Raw genomic sequence first — 17,990 nt, 5'->3', positions numbered from 1 at the left:
CGTCATATCGCCCAGCCCTAACAATGTTATTTCGATTTAAGTTGGTATAAAGTTATAATAAGCAACTTACCTTTCTTTATGTTTTCTTTGAACATGTCGGTAGAAATTTGAAGTTGTTCCAGAAACATCAGAAAGAGTTGTTTTGCAAAATTTGCAATCCGCAGAGTGCTTCTGTTTACCGGATGTCTTGCAAATAAATTCTCTATGATTTTTGTAAGCAAAACAAATTATTGCGGACTTTGAAGACATCGTCCTACGCATTGATATCCACACTGTGTGATGTGTGTGTGTTTTGTCTGCAAGCATAAGATGATGCTACTGCTGCCTACCGGTGTGGTGCAGTAAAATGACAGGCGGGGAGACATTAAATAATTTTAAGACAATTAAAAATGTTATGCTGGTTTTATTGTTACACGTGACGCGGACTCGATGCGTACTCGGAATATTTTCCGAGTCCAAAATGACCAAGTCCGTGTCAAGTCCGAGTCCAAATTCATCCGAGTGCGTGACAAGTCCGAGTTCATAAAAAATTGGACTCGAGTCCGGACTCGAGTCCGAGTCCAAGTTCGAGTACCCCAACTCTAATAAATAGTATATTATAAACGTATTTATTTTAAAATGCATGTTAATATTTGTTTTTCTAAAGTTAGTACTCAGTTGGTCTAAAGACAGGTGGTTTAGAAGTAGTAGGATTTAATTTTGTATGAATAAATAAATAACATTCTAAAGATCATGGCAGATTAAATTCAAAGTATAAAATGTGTCAATTTTTCCAAACTAATGGCAGGGAAAATTGTGGGACATGTTTTTATTTATTTAGGACAGACAGATATGATAGATAGATAGATAGATAGATAGATAGATAGATAGATAGATAGATAGATAGATAGATAGATAGATAGATAGATAGATAGATAGATAGATAGATAGATAGATAGATAGATAGATAGATAGATAGATAGAAAAATTTACAGAGACTTAAGATGTTTCACATAAGTATTTGTCTTAAGATATCTTCAGCTTTAGTGTGTCAATAGGAAATATAAACGTTAGACTCCCAAAAATTAATTTTGCATATAGAAAAGATTAGAATAGAAGAACAGGGAGCTCTGCAACAGATGTCATGGCCCCCACAAATCCCCCCCACTGAACATCAAGTCAGTCTGAGATTACAAAAGGAGACTGAAACAATTGAGACAGCCTAAATAGATTGAAGAACTGTGGTAAATTCTCCAAAAAGCTTGGAACATCCTATCTGCCAACAACCAAGAGAAACTGTGTCCAGGTGTATCTAGGAGAATTGCTGCTGTTTTAAAGGCAAAGGTGGTCACACCAAATATTGATTCAGCTTTTTTTTATGTTTGCTGGACTTTGTATGACATTAAGTGATAAATGAAAACTATTTATTTCATTATTTTTGAAGACATACAGACGGACGAACAGACAGACTGACTTAAAAGGAAATACTTTTTTTATTTTATTAAATAGCAACATGAAAAGTATATGCATTTTTGGCATGGTCCATTCTTTATAACCAGGTGTTTAACACTGGTCACTTTCCAGAATATCTGGATGTTCTTCCCAGAACTGATCTCCAATGATATCGCAGGAATGAGTGGTAACTGTCTTCCTCGTCCGTGTCACAGTGACTTCTGTCTCGTCCTCACTGGGTCGTTTGATCTGTTTAGTTGTGGTTTCATTCACCTGAAGAAAAAAACCATTATGGTTTGGAAATCTCATAAAATGTCATAATGGCTAGTTTTTAAAAACATTTAGTAACTACTACAGACCTTTTCCCATATTAAAGTGGTGCCTTTTCTGTGCAGTGGAGGTTCATTATTGTAATTGATATTGAACTCAGAAAACAAGATGTCGTTCTTATCTGCAGCTTGTGTTCCCTGGAAAAGTACAAATATGATATAATTTTAAAGGTACCTTGTGCATATCACATTACAACTCTATAAACAATGTAAGTTACAACTCTATAAACAATGTAAGTAAACAAACTGTCCAAAAATTAGGTTTGTTTAGTTCAAACATGCTATTTTGAGTGAACTGAGAATTTCTGTGAAAATCATTTTCCAAACTTACACTTGTGGCCAAATGTTTGGAATAATGTACAAATTTTGCTCTTATGGAAAGAAATTGGTACTTTTATTCACCAAAGTGGCATTAAACTGATCACAATGTATCGTCAGAACATTAATAATGTGAAAAATGACTATCACAATTTGAAAAGAATTTCAGAACTTCTTACACTACATCAAAAAATCCTCCATGTGCAGTAATGACAGCTTTGCAGATCCTTTACATTCTAGCTGTCAGTTTGTCCAGATACTCAGGTGACATTTCACCCCACACTTCCTGTAGCACTTGCCATAGATGTGTCTGTCTTGTCGGGCACTTCTCATGCACCTTACAGTCTAGCTGATCCCACAAAAGCTCAATGGTGTTAAGATCCATAACACTCTTTTCCAATTATCTGTTGTCCAATGTCTGTTTCTTTGTCCACTCTAACCTTTCTTTTTGTTTTTCTGTTTCAAAAGTGTTTTTTTCTTTGCAATTCACCCCATAAGGCCTGAACACCTGAGTCTTCTCTTTACTGTTGTACATTAAACTGGTGTTGAGCGGGTAGAATTCAATGAAGCTGTCAGCTGAGGACATGTGAGGCATCTATTTCTCAAACTAGAGACTCTGATGTACTTATCCTCCTGTTTAGTTGTACATCTGGTTTTCCACATCTCTTTCTGTTCTTGTTAGAGTCAGTTGTCCTTTGTCTTAGAAGATTGTAGTTACACCTTTATATGAAATCTTCAGTTTTTTGGCAGTTTCAAGCATTGTATAGCCTTCATTCCTCAAAACAATGATTGACTGACCAATTTCCTTCCGATGCAGAAAAATCTGTACATTATTAAAAACATTTGGCCTCCGGTGTATATGATAACTAGCTTATAATAATAATAACAACAACAAAAACACAGAAATACCCATTAACCAAAGTGTTAACAGAGCTTAAGTCAGCAGTTTAGGAAATCCTAGTAATGATCGTACATTGAGTCTGTCCTCAGCTTGAGTAGTGGTCAGTCCACCTTTCTGCACCAGCGTCCAAAATGTAGTGTTGTACAAATTGTTAATGTGACCTAAAAAGTGATAATAAATGTCAAGATGATTTTGAAATTCTACAACCGTAACAATCCCAATTCCTCCATAAAGGGATTTTTACATTTATATTTTATATACACTCACAGAGCACTTTAAAAGGTACACCTGCACATGTTATCTAATCAGCCAATCATGTGGCAGCAGTGTAGTGCATAAAATCTTTTAATGTCAGAATTGGGGGAAAAATGTGATCTCAGCGATTTGGAGTGTGGCATGATTCTTGATGTCAGATGGGCTGGTTTGAGTATTTCTGTAACTGCTGATCTCCTGGGATTTTCACACACAACAGTCTCTAGAGTTTACTCAGAATGCTGCCAAAAACAAAAAACATCCAGTTAGCGGCAGTTCTGCTGACTTTTTTTTAATGGGGGCAAGTAAGTGCAATTTTTAAAACTCCCTTCGCTTTCAGGTTGAATATCTCTGGTGGGGTAAATTTTCACAGAAGTCCTGTATAATAGCATTCTGCTGTACAATTTTGAGTTTCCACTGGTTACAGAGATAGGGCAATTAGAAATCTGGGAAATTCATGCATTTTGAGAAATGAACGGATGTAGAAAAATAACTAAAAATAAACATTTGTATAATGTTTCCGACGGGCAGGCGGGCCAAATCCGGGCCGCCGGTCATCTTTGTCTGGCCCTCCGGCTGATTTTGGATCAAACTGTCTCGCCATATGAAATACCAGCACTCTCTGTGCAAAACTCAGCACTCGTTTAAAAACATTCAATGGCGCATGCAACAGCATTCAGCCATCATCAGTTGTGCGGATCGGAGCGAGCGTTTAAGCTTTTCTGGCGATAGTTTAGTTACACTGCTTTGTTGAACATGGATCACACAGTGTAGGTGAGCATTTGATAGCATTTCAATCAAATGTATTTATATAAAATTGCTTAGTGGTGTGGAGTGCGGTCAAATCTACAAAAGTCAAAAAATGATCACAGCAACAAAATCAATCGATATTGATAACTGAACGTTCAAAGAAAATGCGCTGAAAATGAGCTTTTATTCACCATTCTAAAAGTGTCAAACGATCATGTCTCATCTGTTCAGGGTCTGTAGGGCTCGTAAAAAAGTGATAACACAGCAGTAATACGGAAACGGCTTGTTAATGAGAGGTCAACAGAGAATGGCAGACTGGTTTGAGCTGACAGAAAGGCTATGGTTACTCAGATAACCACTCCGTACAATTTTAGTGAGCAGAATAACATCTCAGAATGCACATCGAACCTTGAGACGGATGTGCTACAACAGCAGAAGACCACGTTGGGCACTTTATTTGGACCATAGTGTTCCTAGTAAAGTACTCGTTGAGTGTATACTTTCATTAATCATCTAAGTCAAATATGCCTGAGGTAACAAAAATGTAGGTGTGACCATGTCAGTAAATGGCCGAAAGCACAAAAAATGTCTCAGATTCCCTTAATTAACCAAATTATACAATAACATACATTTTAGTGCTAAAAAAAAAAAAAATCACAAAAGGGTCAGTGCATCTTAAGTCGTCCAATACAGGTTGCATGAACATTTTTAATTATCCTTTTTTTTTTTTTGAGTGATTAACTCCATGTATTGGTATAGCAAACCACCAATGTTTTATTTTACTTGGATAAACCATGACTGCCTTCTTTTCTCATGGATGGCACATGACTAATTTTGGTTATACAGCCGTTTACGTAAACCTCAATATCTCGGCTCAGGATGGTCCTAGCTCCTTGGAACAAAAACTGATCTCTAGAATCAGAGATCTCTAAATCTGATCTCTGATCTCTAAAAACTGATCTCTAGTGCCTCAGATTTCTACTAGCTCTAGCTCTTTAACTAGTGGAAACTAAAACGGCAAAATTTCACAGCAGAATGCCACTATAGAGTACTTATATCTGTGAAAATTTCAGGTTCCTAACTGATCCTCCACCAGAGATATTCAACACGAAAGAGAGGGGAATTTAAAAAATTTTTTACTCAAAAGTCTCAAACCTGAAATGTTCTGCATGCACAATATAAGGTAAAGGTACTCCCTGAAAAATTAAGACTGAGACTCACACTCTTCCCATTATAAATTGACACTAAATGTGGAACTTTGAGCAATCTTGTGGATTTCATTATGACAATGTTTCCCAAACTGTGATATGCATACCCCTGGGGGTACTTGAGATGACAATGGGGGTAGGCAAATACAATTCTGAGATTTACCGTTCAATATCATCACATAACATAACATTCAAACCCAGTTCATGTTTTCTCACTGGCAAAAATTATTTTGTGTGCCCTCTAGTGTAGAAACACCATAATGGTTGTGTCATAAAAGTCAGAAAAATATGCAATGAAATAACCTTATCTTTTGCGGTTAAAGAAATGCATGTACACGTGTTGTGCGTCACAAAAGTATCTTTTTTCGACAGCCCAGTCCAGTCCTAGGTGACGCAGCTAAGTGATAGCACGTAAAATACTGTTTCCCTATCGAGAGGTCTCTCCTATTGCGTAAGTAGCTTACGCTATGGGAAAACTCTGTTTCTCGAGAAATATTGAAGTCTTTATGTAAAACGCATTGCAGCTGCACAGCAGACAGCAATGAGCGAGGCAGCTCGGTCATTGGCTGTGCTGCGGCAACTTGCTCGAACCAATGACGGGGATGATTGGTCTGAACGTGCGACCAATGAGCGCGCGCTTCGCGCCCGCGCGCTCAGAGCCAGCCAAGATTAGCATGGCTAAGGCTATATATTAGGTGCCCCGTCATGAGAGTTCTTTAGATTTAATCTACTTCAGCAAAGACCTTCTCTTCACTGGATCCTCCGGATTGTTGGAGTCTTTCGCCCGCTGTCGAAAAGCCTACAGCAGGACCGCTAAGAGGACGCCGGCGCCTTCAGCCGCCTTCGAAGCCTTCTGCTACGCCATCCGGCGCGCATCGCTATATCCTTTTACTGCAAGCGCTCGCCTCTGCAACGCTTTTTGATTGAGTAAAAGAGTAATTTTTCAAGGCGTTGTTGCAAATGCCTTCAGCCTGCGCCTTGTGCAGAGGCCCTCTTCCTGACGGGGATCGTCACATCATTTGCACTCGCTGCCTGGGACCTGACCACGCAGAAGCTGCTCTCACTCGAGGCGGATGCCCCGAATGTGACTCCCTGGGCCTCACCGAGCTGCGCGCTCGCTTTGCCGCCTTCGCCGCGAACGAGCCTGCTACCACCGTGCTGCCGTCCCCTCTGTTCGAGCCGCGCAAGAAAAAGCGCCGCTCACGGAGGCCGCCAGAGCACACAGACTTCAGTGACGTCACGCCGGGCCAGTCCCCGCGTGCTTCACCACTACCCGAGAACTCCCCGCCGCCAGTCCATTTCAACGCAGGCGGACCAGCACCCCTCCAACAGAGCGGTGGGTCTCGTCTCGTTCGGCGCGTCAGGGGACAACAGTGAAAAGGATGACAGCCTTTCCATTGACGCTGCATCCGACGACTGGCCGGGCTCGGCCTTCGCCAGAGCACGCGGACTTCAGTGACGTCACGCCGGGCCAGTCCCCGCGTGCTTCACCACTACCCGAGAACTCCCCGCCGCCAGTCCATTTCAACGCAGGCGGACCAGCACCCCTCCTACAGAGCGGTGGGTCTCGTCTCGTTCGGCGCGTCAGGGGACGACGGTGAAAAGGATGACATCCTTTCCATTGACGCTGCATCCGACGACTGGCCGGGCTCGGCCTTCGACCCCGCACCGTCGACATTAGCGGTCACGAGCACGGGCACCAGCATGGACTCAGAGATCGTCCGCATCCTGTCTAAAACGGTAAGAGAGTTCACTGAACGCTTCACTGAAGCTCGGAAGGATTCGCAGGCTATGCGTCACTTCCTGCCCAAGCGCTCCAGCTCGTCACAGAGCCACCAGAGACCGCCTCAGCAGCAGCAGCGAGCCAGGGCGGCGCCTCCCGTCTCCAAAACGTGTAAAACATTACCCAGTCCCCTTACAGGCGGCTGGAAATGTCTGTAAAGCAGTCAATGGGCCAGTCACAGAACTCGCTCACCTGCAATCAAACGCCGTTTTAACGGCAACACACAGAAATCACATTTTCTGCCTGTGTCACTAAGGGGTCACGTGTCCACACTAAAGTGCGCATTACCACATATCAATACTGTCCAAACAGTGCCAAATACTTCCCCAGCTCGAGCTGGACGCCCCACAAATGTAGATCGTGTGCCTATTGTCATGTATGCACTACTACACACAAGCACTGTTCCCACAGTTATACACACTTCCCCAGTAAAAGCGGGAAATACTATAAAGGTTTGAGCGTGCCTGCTGTTATGCATGCACCCCTACACACAAACACTGTATGCATGGCCAAAAACCCCGCCGCGAGCGGGAGGCATTATGAAAGTGGCGCGCGTGCCTACTACAGTACATGCACCCCCACCCATAAGCACTGCCCATACAGTTCCAGACAGTTCTCTAGCTCATGCCACGAGCATCACAGATGCGACGCGCGAGCCAAGAAACTCCCCGCTAAGAGCGGGAAGCTTTATGAAAGTGGCGCACGTGCCTATTACAATGTATGCACCCCCACCCGTAAACACTGTCTATATAGTTTTCAAACATTTCTCCAGCTCATGCTGCGAGCATCACGGAGATAGCGCGCGTGCCTGTGATTTCACACGCACCCCTGCACTCGGCACTCAACACAGCTGCTCAGCGCGCGCCCGCGCCTCTGAGAGCTGTAAGCTCAGTGTTAGCACATTTCCTGCCTGTGTCACTAAGGGGTCACGTGTCCACACTAAAGTGCACATTCCCACATGTCAATACTGTCCAAACAGTGCCGAATACTTCCCCAGCTCAGCTGGACGCTCCATAAATGTAGATCGTGTGCCTATTGTCATGTATGCACCACTACACACAAGCACTGTTCCCACAGTTATAAACACTTCCCCAGTAAAAGCGGGAAATACTATAAAAGTAGCGCGCATTTCTGCTGCCATGCATGCACTCCTACACACAAACACTGTATGCATAGCCAAAAAAAAAACCCCCGCCGCAAGCGGAAGACTTTATGAAAGTGGCGCGCGTGCCTACTACAGTATATGCACCCCCACCCATAAGCGCTGCCCATACAGTTTCAAACAGTTCTCTGTCTCATGCCGCAAACATCACAGATGTGATGTGCGAGCCAAGAGACTCCCGCTAAGAGCGGGAAGCTTTATGAATGTGGCGCGCGTGCCTATTACGATGTATGCACCCCCACCCGAAAACTCTGTCCATACAGTTTCAAGCATTTCTCCGACTCATGCTGCAAGCATTTCGGAGATAGCGCGCGTGCCTGTACTCTCACACGCACCCCTGCACTCGGCACTCAACACGGCTGCTCAGCGCGCACCTGTGCCTCTGAGAGCTGTAAACTCAGTGTTAGCACAAGGCAATTTGCCGGTGGGGCCCATACGTCACTGCGACACGCCCCCAGCCAGCATTCAGCCCATATCTGTGCGAGCAAAAGCCTGGGAAAAAATCCCTGACATGCCGAAATGGGTTTTGAACATAATAAAACACGGTTACTCACTTCAATTCGCTCGCAGACCACCCCGCTTTTCAGCGGTGGTCGAGACGAAAGTGAGGAAAGATGTGTCACATGTTCTACGCACCGAGGTGCTCAAACTGATAGAGAAGGGCGCTATAGAAACTGTTCCTCCCTCTATGAGCGAGGCGGGATTTTACAGCCGCTATTTTCTCGTCCCGAAAAAGGACGGTGGCCTCCGCCCCATCCTAGATCTCAGACATCTGAACAAAGCTTTAATGATTCGCTCGTTCAGAATGTTAACAACCAAACATATCCTCGCGCAAGTTCGCCCCGGGATTGGTTTCTATCAGTGGATTTGAAAGACGCTTACTTTCACATTCCGATAGCGCCTCATCACAGGCCTTTTCTAAGATTCGCTTTGAGGGACAGTCATACCAGTACACAGTACTACCATTCGGCCTATCATTGGCCCCCCGTACGTTCACGAAATGTATGGACGCGGCACTTTCCCCCCTGAGACAGCGGGGAGTACGAATACTGAATTACCTCAACGAATGGCTAATCATAGCACAATCAGAGGGTCAGTTAACGACGCACAGATCTTGGATTATCAGCCATCTAGAATGCCTGGGTCTGAGAATCAATTTTGCAAAGAGCGTGCTATCCCCCAGCCAGAATATCTCTTTTCTGGGAATAGTGCTAGACTCAGTGCAGATGACAGCGTGCCTCTCATCAGAGCGCGCGCTCTCTATTCGACGCCTTGCAACATCATTCAGAACGGGTACACACGCCCCCGTCAAACGATTTCAAAGAATGCTCAGTCTCATGGCCTCTGCATCGGCGGTACTCCAGCTAGGATTGTTGCACATGCGTCCTCTCCAGCGCTGGCTCAAGAGCCATGTCCCCACTCATGCGTGGCGCTCGGGCCACTTTTTGATCAGAGCGAATCACGGCTGTATAAAAGCCCTGACGCCCTGGAAAGCCATCAACTTGTGAAAAATGATCACGACAGATGCCTCCAAAATAGGATGGGGGGCCCTTTACGAGAGCAGGCGTGTCTCCGGCTTTTGGTCAAACCCGGAAAAGCGCCTACATATAAACTGTCTGGAAATGAAAGCGGTCACCTTGGCTCTCAGAGCCCTGCTTCCGTACCTGAAAAACGAACACGTCCTGGTCTGAACGGACAACATGACGGTAGTTTCGTATATAAATCGCCAGGGTGGACTCAGGTCGAGCTCCCTGCACTCTATGGCCAGGGAGCTCATCTTATGGTCACAACACCACCTGCGCTCGCTGAGAGCAGCGCATGTGCCAGGCACCCTGAACCAGGGAGCGGACATGCTGTCCAGAGACAAGGTTCTCCCAGGAGAATGGTCTCTCCGCCCCCTGACGGTTCAGTGGTTATGGCAAACCTTTGGCGAGGCAGAGGTCGACCTCTTCGCCTCCAGAGAAACGCGCACTGCCCCCTTTTCTTCTCAAAGAGCACGGACGCACTCGCCCAAGTCTGGCCGAAAGCGACGCTAATTTACTCTGCCCGGTCAGGGCGTTCAGAGTATATTTGGAACGTTCTGCCCTGTTCAGACAGATGGAACAATTATTCGTATGCTTTGGCGGCCGCACTAAAGGTCTCGCAGTCTCAAAGCAAAGAATATCGCGCTGGATAGTGGATGCTATAGCGCTAGCTTATGAAGCCAAGGGCCTTCAATGCCCCTTAGGCGTCAGAGCTCACTCTACGAGGAGCATGGCCTCCTCGTGGGCGTGGTCGAGTGGGATACCCATTGAAGATATTTGTGCGGCGGCGGGCTGGGCCTCGCCTTCGACATTTATCAGGTTTCATAACCTACAGGTCCCCTCATTGCATTCCAACATTCTATCAGCCTGACTGTAGAATGGACTGGAGAATGTATATGCTGAGCATTATCTTCTCCCTTATAAGGTCCGTCTCTGACTGACTTAGAGGATTTTTTTATGCATATCAGTATATATATATATATATATAAAAAAAAAAAATGCATTCCAACATTCTATCAGCCTGACTGTAGAATGGACAGGAGTATGTATATGCTGAGCATTATCTCCCCCCTTATAAGGTCCGTCTCTGACTGACTTAAGAGGATTTTTTATGCATATCAGTACATAGAAAAATGCATTCCAACATTCTATCAGCCTGACTGTAGAATGGACTGGAGAATGTATATGCTGAGCATTATCTCCTCCCTTATAAGGTCCGTCTCTGACTGACTTAGAGGATTTTTTATGCATATCAGTACATAGAAAACTCAGTACATAAGATATGTGCTTGTGTTTGTACTATGAGCGCCCCACCATGGACCACCTTGGAAGGGCGCTCTATACTATCCCATTATGTAGCTCACCGTTGGCCGGCTCGTGGAATAATCACTTTGCTTTAAGGCTCAGGCATCTGCCTCTGGCTTTATAGAGCGAAGTCAGCACGCACGGCGTTTTACATGGTGCTCCCATAGCGTAAGCTACTTACGCAATAGGAGAGACCTCTCGATAGGGAACGACTCGGTTACTAACGTAATCTCGGTTCCCTGAGAGGAGGGAACGAGTATTGCGTAAGCTGCCGTGCTTGTGCTTGGTCAGTTCGCTTCAGTCGATTGAACCTAAAGAACTCTCATGACGGGGCGCCTAATATATAGCCTTAGCCATGCTAATCTTGGCTGGCTCTGAACTCATTGGTCGCGCGTTCAGAGTTGTCCCGTCATTGGTTCGAGCAAGTTGCCGCAGCACAGCCAATGACCGAGCTGCCTCATGACTGCCATACATGTCAGTCATCCACGATTTTAGGGTTTTTTTCGCAGTTTAAAATGTAATTTGTATTTAAGGTTAGATGCATAGGGAGTTTTTATTCTGATGGTATAATTTCAAAAGCTTTGATGACAGGTGTCAGACATTCAGCAGCACCAAATAATGTTCCATATTCACACGCAGTCATTTTCACACACATTTGCTTGCATGCTAGAGACCTGTTTTTACATTGTTGCATGTTTTTAAGCAAATAAGCTCAACCTTGCTAACAGTGTCAAATGTGACATAAAAAAGCACCTTGAGCTGACCACGCAATTGCACATACTTACCCTCAATGTTCGAATTCGGCCGGCAATGCTGTACTTGCAATGATGCGCAATTCCAGGCACAGAACCGAACGCTATTCTTGCATAGCACGACACGATGAGGGGGGAGTTTTCAAGTTATGCAGTTATATCAAATCTAGCATTCCAATCCGTAAGACATTTATTAAAAAAAATATATGATTAATATAACATGTAAAAAATATAACATGTTTAATATAAGGGAGTTGCTTTACAAAGTTATTTTCAACCGCCATATTTTCAAATTACCTTGTGTGAATTTGATCTATGCGTTAAAGAGGGGGTACACTTTGGGAAACACTGCATTAAGTTCTAAGTCTAAGAAACAAGAATGTGCTAAATGTTTATATATGTCCATGTACCTTGTAATGTGCTCTAGAGAACAGCTTTTGTTCCAAGGAGCTAGGACCATCCTGAGCAGAGATACTGAGGTTTATGAAAACAGCTGTACAACCAAAATTTGTTATGTACCATGACACAAAAATGGCCGTCGTAGTTAAACCAAGTAGAATAAATAATAAAAACATTTGTTGGGAAAATGTAAAATTATCAAGCAACCAACTTTACAATTAATGAGCCACTTGTGATGGACTGACTCAAAACACATTTACTTACAATCTGCCTGTCTCCAGCTAAGATAGTCTCTAAGGTTATGGTTGCTAGGATACAGCACCACCCTGCCATCAAAGCTGGGTGGGTACAGCAGTGGCTGCTCCCCAAAATACTCCTTCCAGTAAAAAACAAAGCTAGAGGAAAACTGGGAAGTCACATGGGTCATCAATTTACTATAGGGAGAAAGAGAAAATTTGCATTTACATGTGATGTTAGAAACCTGACAGCCACTGGACAACCGTCCAGTTATGATTGTTTAATACAAGGATGAGTGACACGGTTTTTAAATAACTTGTATATGAGCATTTAACTAGTATACCTGGCCCTTCTTTTGAACCAGTTGGTTGACCTCTTGAAAACAAAGCTGAACTCATCACTCTGTCCATATGCTACAGTGATGTCATCTAGTTCCTCCATGACTGAACAGGCACTGCGGCTCATCAGGCCCAGAGCTCTGTTGTCATTGGGTTTAATGAACTGATGCTGATCTGAAAACCTGCAAAGAGGACCATGTTGGAAACCACTGTATTCATGTTCTATAGTCTTCATTACACAAAGTTTGACCCTTGTAAAACAAAATCCTAAATTAATAATTTGGAACCAATCCTATTGGGATAAAGCAACAGTCCCCAAGAATGAACTTTGACTGGACAAACTGAATAATAATAATAATAATAATAAAAAATTGACATTTAGAGTTGTTTACAAATTATGATAGAAATTCCATTAGCATTAGGCCTACTTTAGGAATTCTGTCAAGAGATCTACTGCAAATGTCTGTATTATAACACTACACTGCACAGCATATGTTCCTATTACAAATTATGATAGAAATTCCATTAGCATTACTTTAGGAATTCTGTCAAGAGATCTACTGCAAATGTCTGTATTATAACACTACACTGCACAGCATATGTGCCTATTACGAGCTTTACAAATTACAGAAGGACTTACTTATGAAAGTTACGTCCATCCAGCCGAACCACAATGTAGCAATTTCTCAAACACGTGTCGTCAAGCTCAAAGTTTCTCACGTATTCAAACTTACTTTTGGCCATGCCAGATGATGTACTGAATTTATAACGTATTGTCTTGTGCCCAGTGAGACCTCCAACGTTCACCGCAAACAGTCTCAGCATAGGGATTACAGGGTAAAACGAGGTGTTACTTTAACCTTGAAATGCATTTAAATTATTTACTATTTCTAAACATTAGTGAGGGATAACTGTCTAACTGGCATCCAGAGGACGCAGCTTTAAAATAAATGTAAACATGCACGTTTCATGAGGACATTCAGAGATTTATTATCACTATATCTTTAAAAAAAAAAAAAATGCGTTATGGAATTAAATATTTAGTGTTATGTCACTAAAAGAAAGTCTTTGTGTCAAACCCACATGTGAGTGAACGGTTCATTGTATTGGTCCGTCACTTAATACAGTCCTTCAAAACAGAGTTCAGAAAATTGAGTTCCGCCAGAGAGAACTTCTTGTTCTTGTGTTGTTTATTGGCAGTTGTCAAACCAACTGTTTGGTGCATTACCGCCACCAACTGGACTGAAGTGTTGGGCATCAACGAGAAGAAAACGTAAAATAAATGATTGTTTCCATACGGAAGCTCAAAGAGGCCTTGCGTTATTATTATTTTTCTGTCTAGTTTTCTCGTGATCTCGACATAACAAAGGTTGTTTTCTCGTGATCACGACTTAATTTTCTCATGATCTCGGCATAACAAAAAGTAGTTTTCTCGTGATCTCTGTCAGTACAGTAAGACAAAATACACATGTTATAAATACATTCTCTGAAATACCTAAATATCTTATGCAGTGTTGTTTCTAAAACAAGATAAATCAAACTGATCTTGTTTTAAATATTTTTAGATATTTTTACAGGAAAACGATACAACAATTATTGTCAAGAATATGATTTTTGCCCTAATATCAAAGATCTTACTAGAAGAAAAGAAATTATAATCTAACATTAATTTTCTTGATAAAAACATGATCGTGGCTAGAAATAGCATTTTAGCTTAGTGTAAATCTGACAATTTACACAAGATTTATTTCTATTTCTTCTGCTCCAAACTTCACACGTACTTCTCTGTCTGCTCATATGAATGTAAGAAACACATCATAAGAAAGTGTTTCACCGCTGTTCAAATGCACTTTGGATCACATCATTTATATGTATAAATGTTTTCCGTCTGAAAGGACTAAATATTAAATTAAACAAATGACAATAAAATGGAAAGTAATCTCTTCAGTAATCAAAATACCTTCAATCAATACTTTATTGCCAAACAACATAGTAGTCTGGAATTTTTCCCCGGTGAGCTCACAACAATAGTAACATACAATAGGCCTAAAGTGAAAAATAAATAAATAGAGAATATAATCATAAGTTTATGATTATCAACATCACACACCACTGGGTACAACATAAGAAAACAGCTTTAAAAAATATTTTTTGAATGTAACTGTAATCTAATTACCAATTATTTAAATTGTAACTCTAGTGGAATGTTTTGTATTTTAAATATGTAATCCAGTTACATGTATTCCATACTCCCCAACCATGAATACAAAGTATAATGTTATAAATTTACACAACCATTTTGAAATGGCATATAAAAAAGGTTACATGTGTTATTTACACTTCTAAATAAGGCGGAAACGCATTATCACAGTCTGAGAAAAGGGTCCGTTAAAGGTGCACTCAGTAACTTTTTGTTTGCGTCATTTTGGACAGTGACACCAAGTGGTGTGGATGCTGCATCATTCAGAATATATATTTTCAGGCACAAATGCCATTGTAGAAATTCACTTCACAGTCAGTCATGATTAATTTAATCAATGAGTGAAAGTGTTTAATTACAAGACGGTTACTGAGATTAAGCGAGTAGTATTCATATGGTCATGTGATTCTAAATTGGCAGCCCCCATGAGGGCACCCCTGCCCCATGTAGAATAAAGCAGCTTTTATAAGGTTACTAATATGACTAGAGTCCTCATCTCATCTGAGTGCTCATGCTTTTATACATGTTTCAAAATAACAGTTCATTTCTTTAGGAGTGATAATGTGGAAAAAAATTACATTGTGCACCTTAACTTGTAAAAAATTAACACAGTAGAAATATGTGAAACATAAATGAAACTCAGTAGGTTCATTTTATTAGCAAAATCTAAGTATAAACTATCTTTTTGCAAAATACAATGTTACCATATTTAGAAAAATTAGCTGCATTTCAAAAACCTCTCTTTTTCTAGTTTCTAAAGAAAAAAATATGAATAACTTGAAATATACTCCAGCAAGACACTGCAGTATCAATGCAATACAAACTGATTGAATGAAAAATAAATTGAAGAGAACAATCAGTAAATGTAATAACTGTATATAATGAGGCCCCTCAAATGTTATAAAACTGACACATATCATTATTCAATTTAGTACTTAAAACATGCACACATCTATATACTAGGTATACTGATAACATCCTAAGTGCAAAATAGGTCTAGATAACACTCTTAAACGAACATAGAAAAGAAAAGAAGACGTGATGATGCCATAAGGGATTTTTCCATCTCAGCAGTGTCCTTCTTTCACAATCAAGATGTCAGCATTGGTGTGCCTAAAAAACAAACACCCTTTTAGTGATTCAACATCCCAGCATACACAACATTGTTACATCACTTGTGAGGAACTAAAGGCAAAATAAATGTCTTTATAAGAATTCAGTGCATTGTTTTGTTACCGGTATGGTCAGAAAATCAATTAATCGCTAATCCATAGATTGCCCATGGAAATGTAATAATATCTAGACATAAGACATTACTAGATACTGAAGCAAATAAATGCACTCACATTCTCTGCACACACAGGGCACATTCATTGACGTATGAGACGCCATCGTTTCCGCACACAGGAGAGTAATTAAGAGGACATGCTTGATTGACACTCAAACCTCCACATGAAGGCTATCAGATAGACAGACACACACACACAATCCAAAGTGAATTACTGTAAATCAAAGTTCATCTTCTGCTTGGTGTTTAGGGTTCAGTTAGTGTAGGGTTTGGTGTTGTCTTACCCTACGGTAGAGTCTTGATTTGTCCTCTGCACCTGGAAGAAGAGGAGATAACTTCTGTTAGTGGTATCCCATTCCAATATTAGCTTTCTGGATTGCACAATTTAGGACTTACAGTGAAGGGAGCCCCTTGACTTACCAGCAGAGAGGATGAGGAAAACGCTCATCAGTACCACTGCTGTTCCATTCATGATGCTCAAAGGTCTGTCAAAACACAAGTCTGGATGTGCAGATTCAGGAAGCAACTGCCAAAAAAAAAGCCTTTTCCTTCACTATGTTTTAAGAACCTGAGAAACTCGTTCTCTCAACTGACCAGCTCGTTTGTGAGTGCTGTAAGAGGTGGAGGAGAGGTGCTGATATTTTGACGGCCATTCGCCCCACCTACCCACCCACCGTCCCCTGTCAACAACAGTGTGAACAGAGCCTCTCTATTGTCTCTCTCTTTATTATGGGATAAACATTCCAGTCTGTCCAAAAATTGCTGAGCACAATCCAAAATGCACTGGCCTGTATAAGTTCGCCAAAAACAGCTCTGGCATGGGGGTGTGTCACTGTTTATTGGCCCCAAAGTAAAATGAATGGAATTCCACTAAGCCTTGTATGCTGATAACAATAGAGTAATAATAATGTAATGATAATAAGTTAGTAAATTATTAAGCAGAAAGAATAGAACTGGGATATTTTAGTTAATAATTCACAAAAAAGACACACATCTTACCTGTATCAGGGTAGTTGATGTGACATTTCAAGCAATGACACCAGTTTCCTGAAGTGTGACATGTGTTGGCCATTGGCATTTACTGGAAATGCTTTAAACTGATTTAATAATGTGAAAGGTGAAAATGTCTATTTAAATAAATGCTGCACCCTTCAAGCTTTCTTCACCTCACACATGCACCTTAGACATTCTAGCAGTCAGTTTATTCTGGATATTCATGTAAAGTTTCATCCCATGCTTTCTGCAGCTCTTACCAAAGATGATATTGGCTTTTAGGGTACATCTCACAAATCTCCCATACCAAGCTCTTCTAGCAACAGCTATGGCAAGCAGATTTAGCTTTTAATGCTCCCTGTGTTACTCGTTACTAAATTCTACATTTGTGCAAGTAATATTTCAGTTAGAGAGCTCTAGAAAATATTTTCTACTAGTAAGAATTCAAATTGAAGGGCTCTATATATATGTTTTTAATTGTTACATTTCCAATTACAGAGCTCTGTATTTGGATTTTTACTAGTAAGAAAGTAATTGTACATTTCTGAAGTTAAATTACTGAGCTCTTCTAATAAACCTACCTTTAATGCAATATTTTACTAGTTACAATTCAGTTAGAGAGCTCTCAAATTGGATTTTTTTTACTAACAAAACTTCTCTAATTGGAGTTTTTATTCATATGAATTCAATTGTAGAGCTCTCTTATTAGAATTCTTAGTAGTAAAAATTTAATTGTAGAGCTCTTTAATTAAAAATGAATGGGAGTCAATGGAAACATTTGCAAGTAAAGATTCAATTGTAGAGCTCTGTAATTGGAATTT

At 41.3% G+C, this 17,990-nt stretch overlaps 2 protein-coding genes across 2 annotated transcripts; both read right to left on the bottom strand.

Moving 5' to 3' along the window:
• Nucleotides 1-1,525: 1,525 nt before the first annotated feature.
• Nucleotides 1,526-13,786, bottom strand: LOC127663334 (probable tRNA(His) guanylyltransferase). The gene is made up of 6 exons (XM_052154868.1): nt 13,329-13,786; nt 12,694-12,870; nt 12,378-12,547; nt 3,052-3,140; nt 1,791-1,898; nt 1,526-1,704 (listed from the first exon to the last, which is right to left on the bottom strand). Exons 1-6 carry the CDS (start codon nt 13,511-13,513, stop codon nt 1,543-1,545), a joined length of 891 nt encoding a protein of 296 aa, XP_052010828.1. The 5' UTR covers nt 13,514-13,786; the 3' UTR covers nt 1,526-1,542.
• Nucleotides 13,787-14,653: 867 nt separating this feature from the next.
• LOC127663335 (probable pancreatic secretory proteinase inhibitor) lies at nt 14,654-16,851 on the bottom strand. The gene is made up of 4 exons (XM_052154869.1): nt 16,597-16,851; nt 16,461-16,492; nt 16,235-16,347; nt 14,654-16,001 (listed from the first exon to the last, which is right to left on the bottom strand). The coding sequence occupies exons 1-4, from the start codon at nt 16,646-16,648 to the stop codon at nt 15,956-15,958; spliced, it is 243 nt and encodes an 80-aa protein (XP_052010829.1). The 5' UTR covers nt 16,649-16,851; the 3' UTR covers nt 14,654-15,955.
• Between the last annotated feature and the right edge of the window lie 1,139 nt (nt 16,852-17,990).

This window comes from Xyrauchen texanus, chromosome 23, assembly GCF_025860055.1.
Source record: "Xyrauchen texanus isolate HMW12.3.18 chromosome 23, RBS_HiC_50CHRs, whole genome shotgun sequence".
In the NCBI taxonomy this organism is placed as follows: domain Eukaryota; kingdom Metazoa; phylum Chordata; class Actinopteri; order Cypriniformes; family Catostomidae; genus Xyrauchen; species Xyrauchen texanus.
Note: the sequence above shows the minus strand (reverse complement) of the source record. Positions and strands in the feature narration are given on the sequence as shown.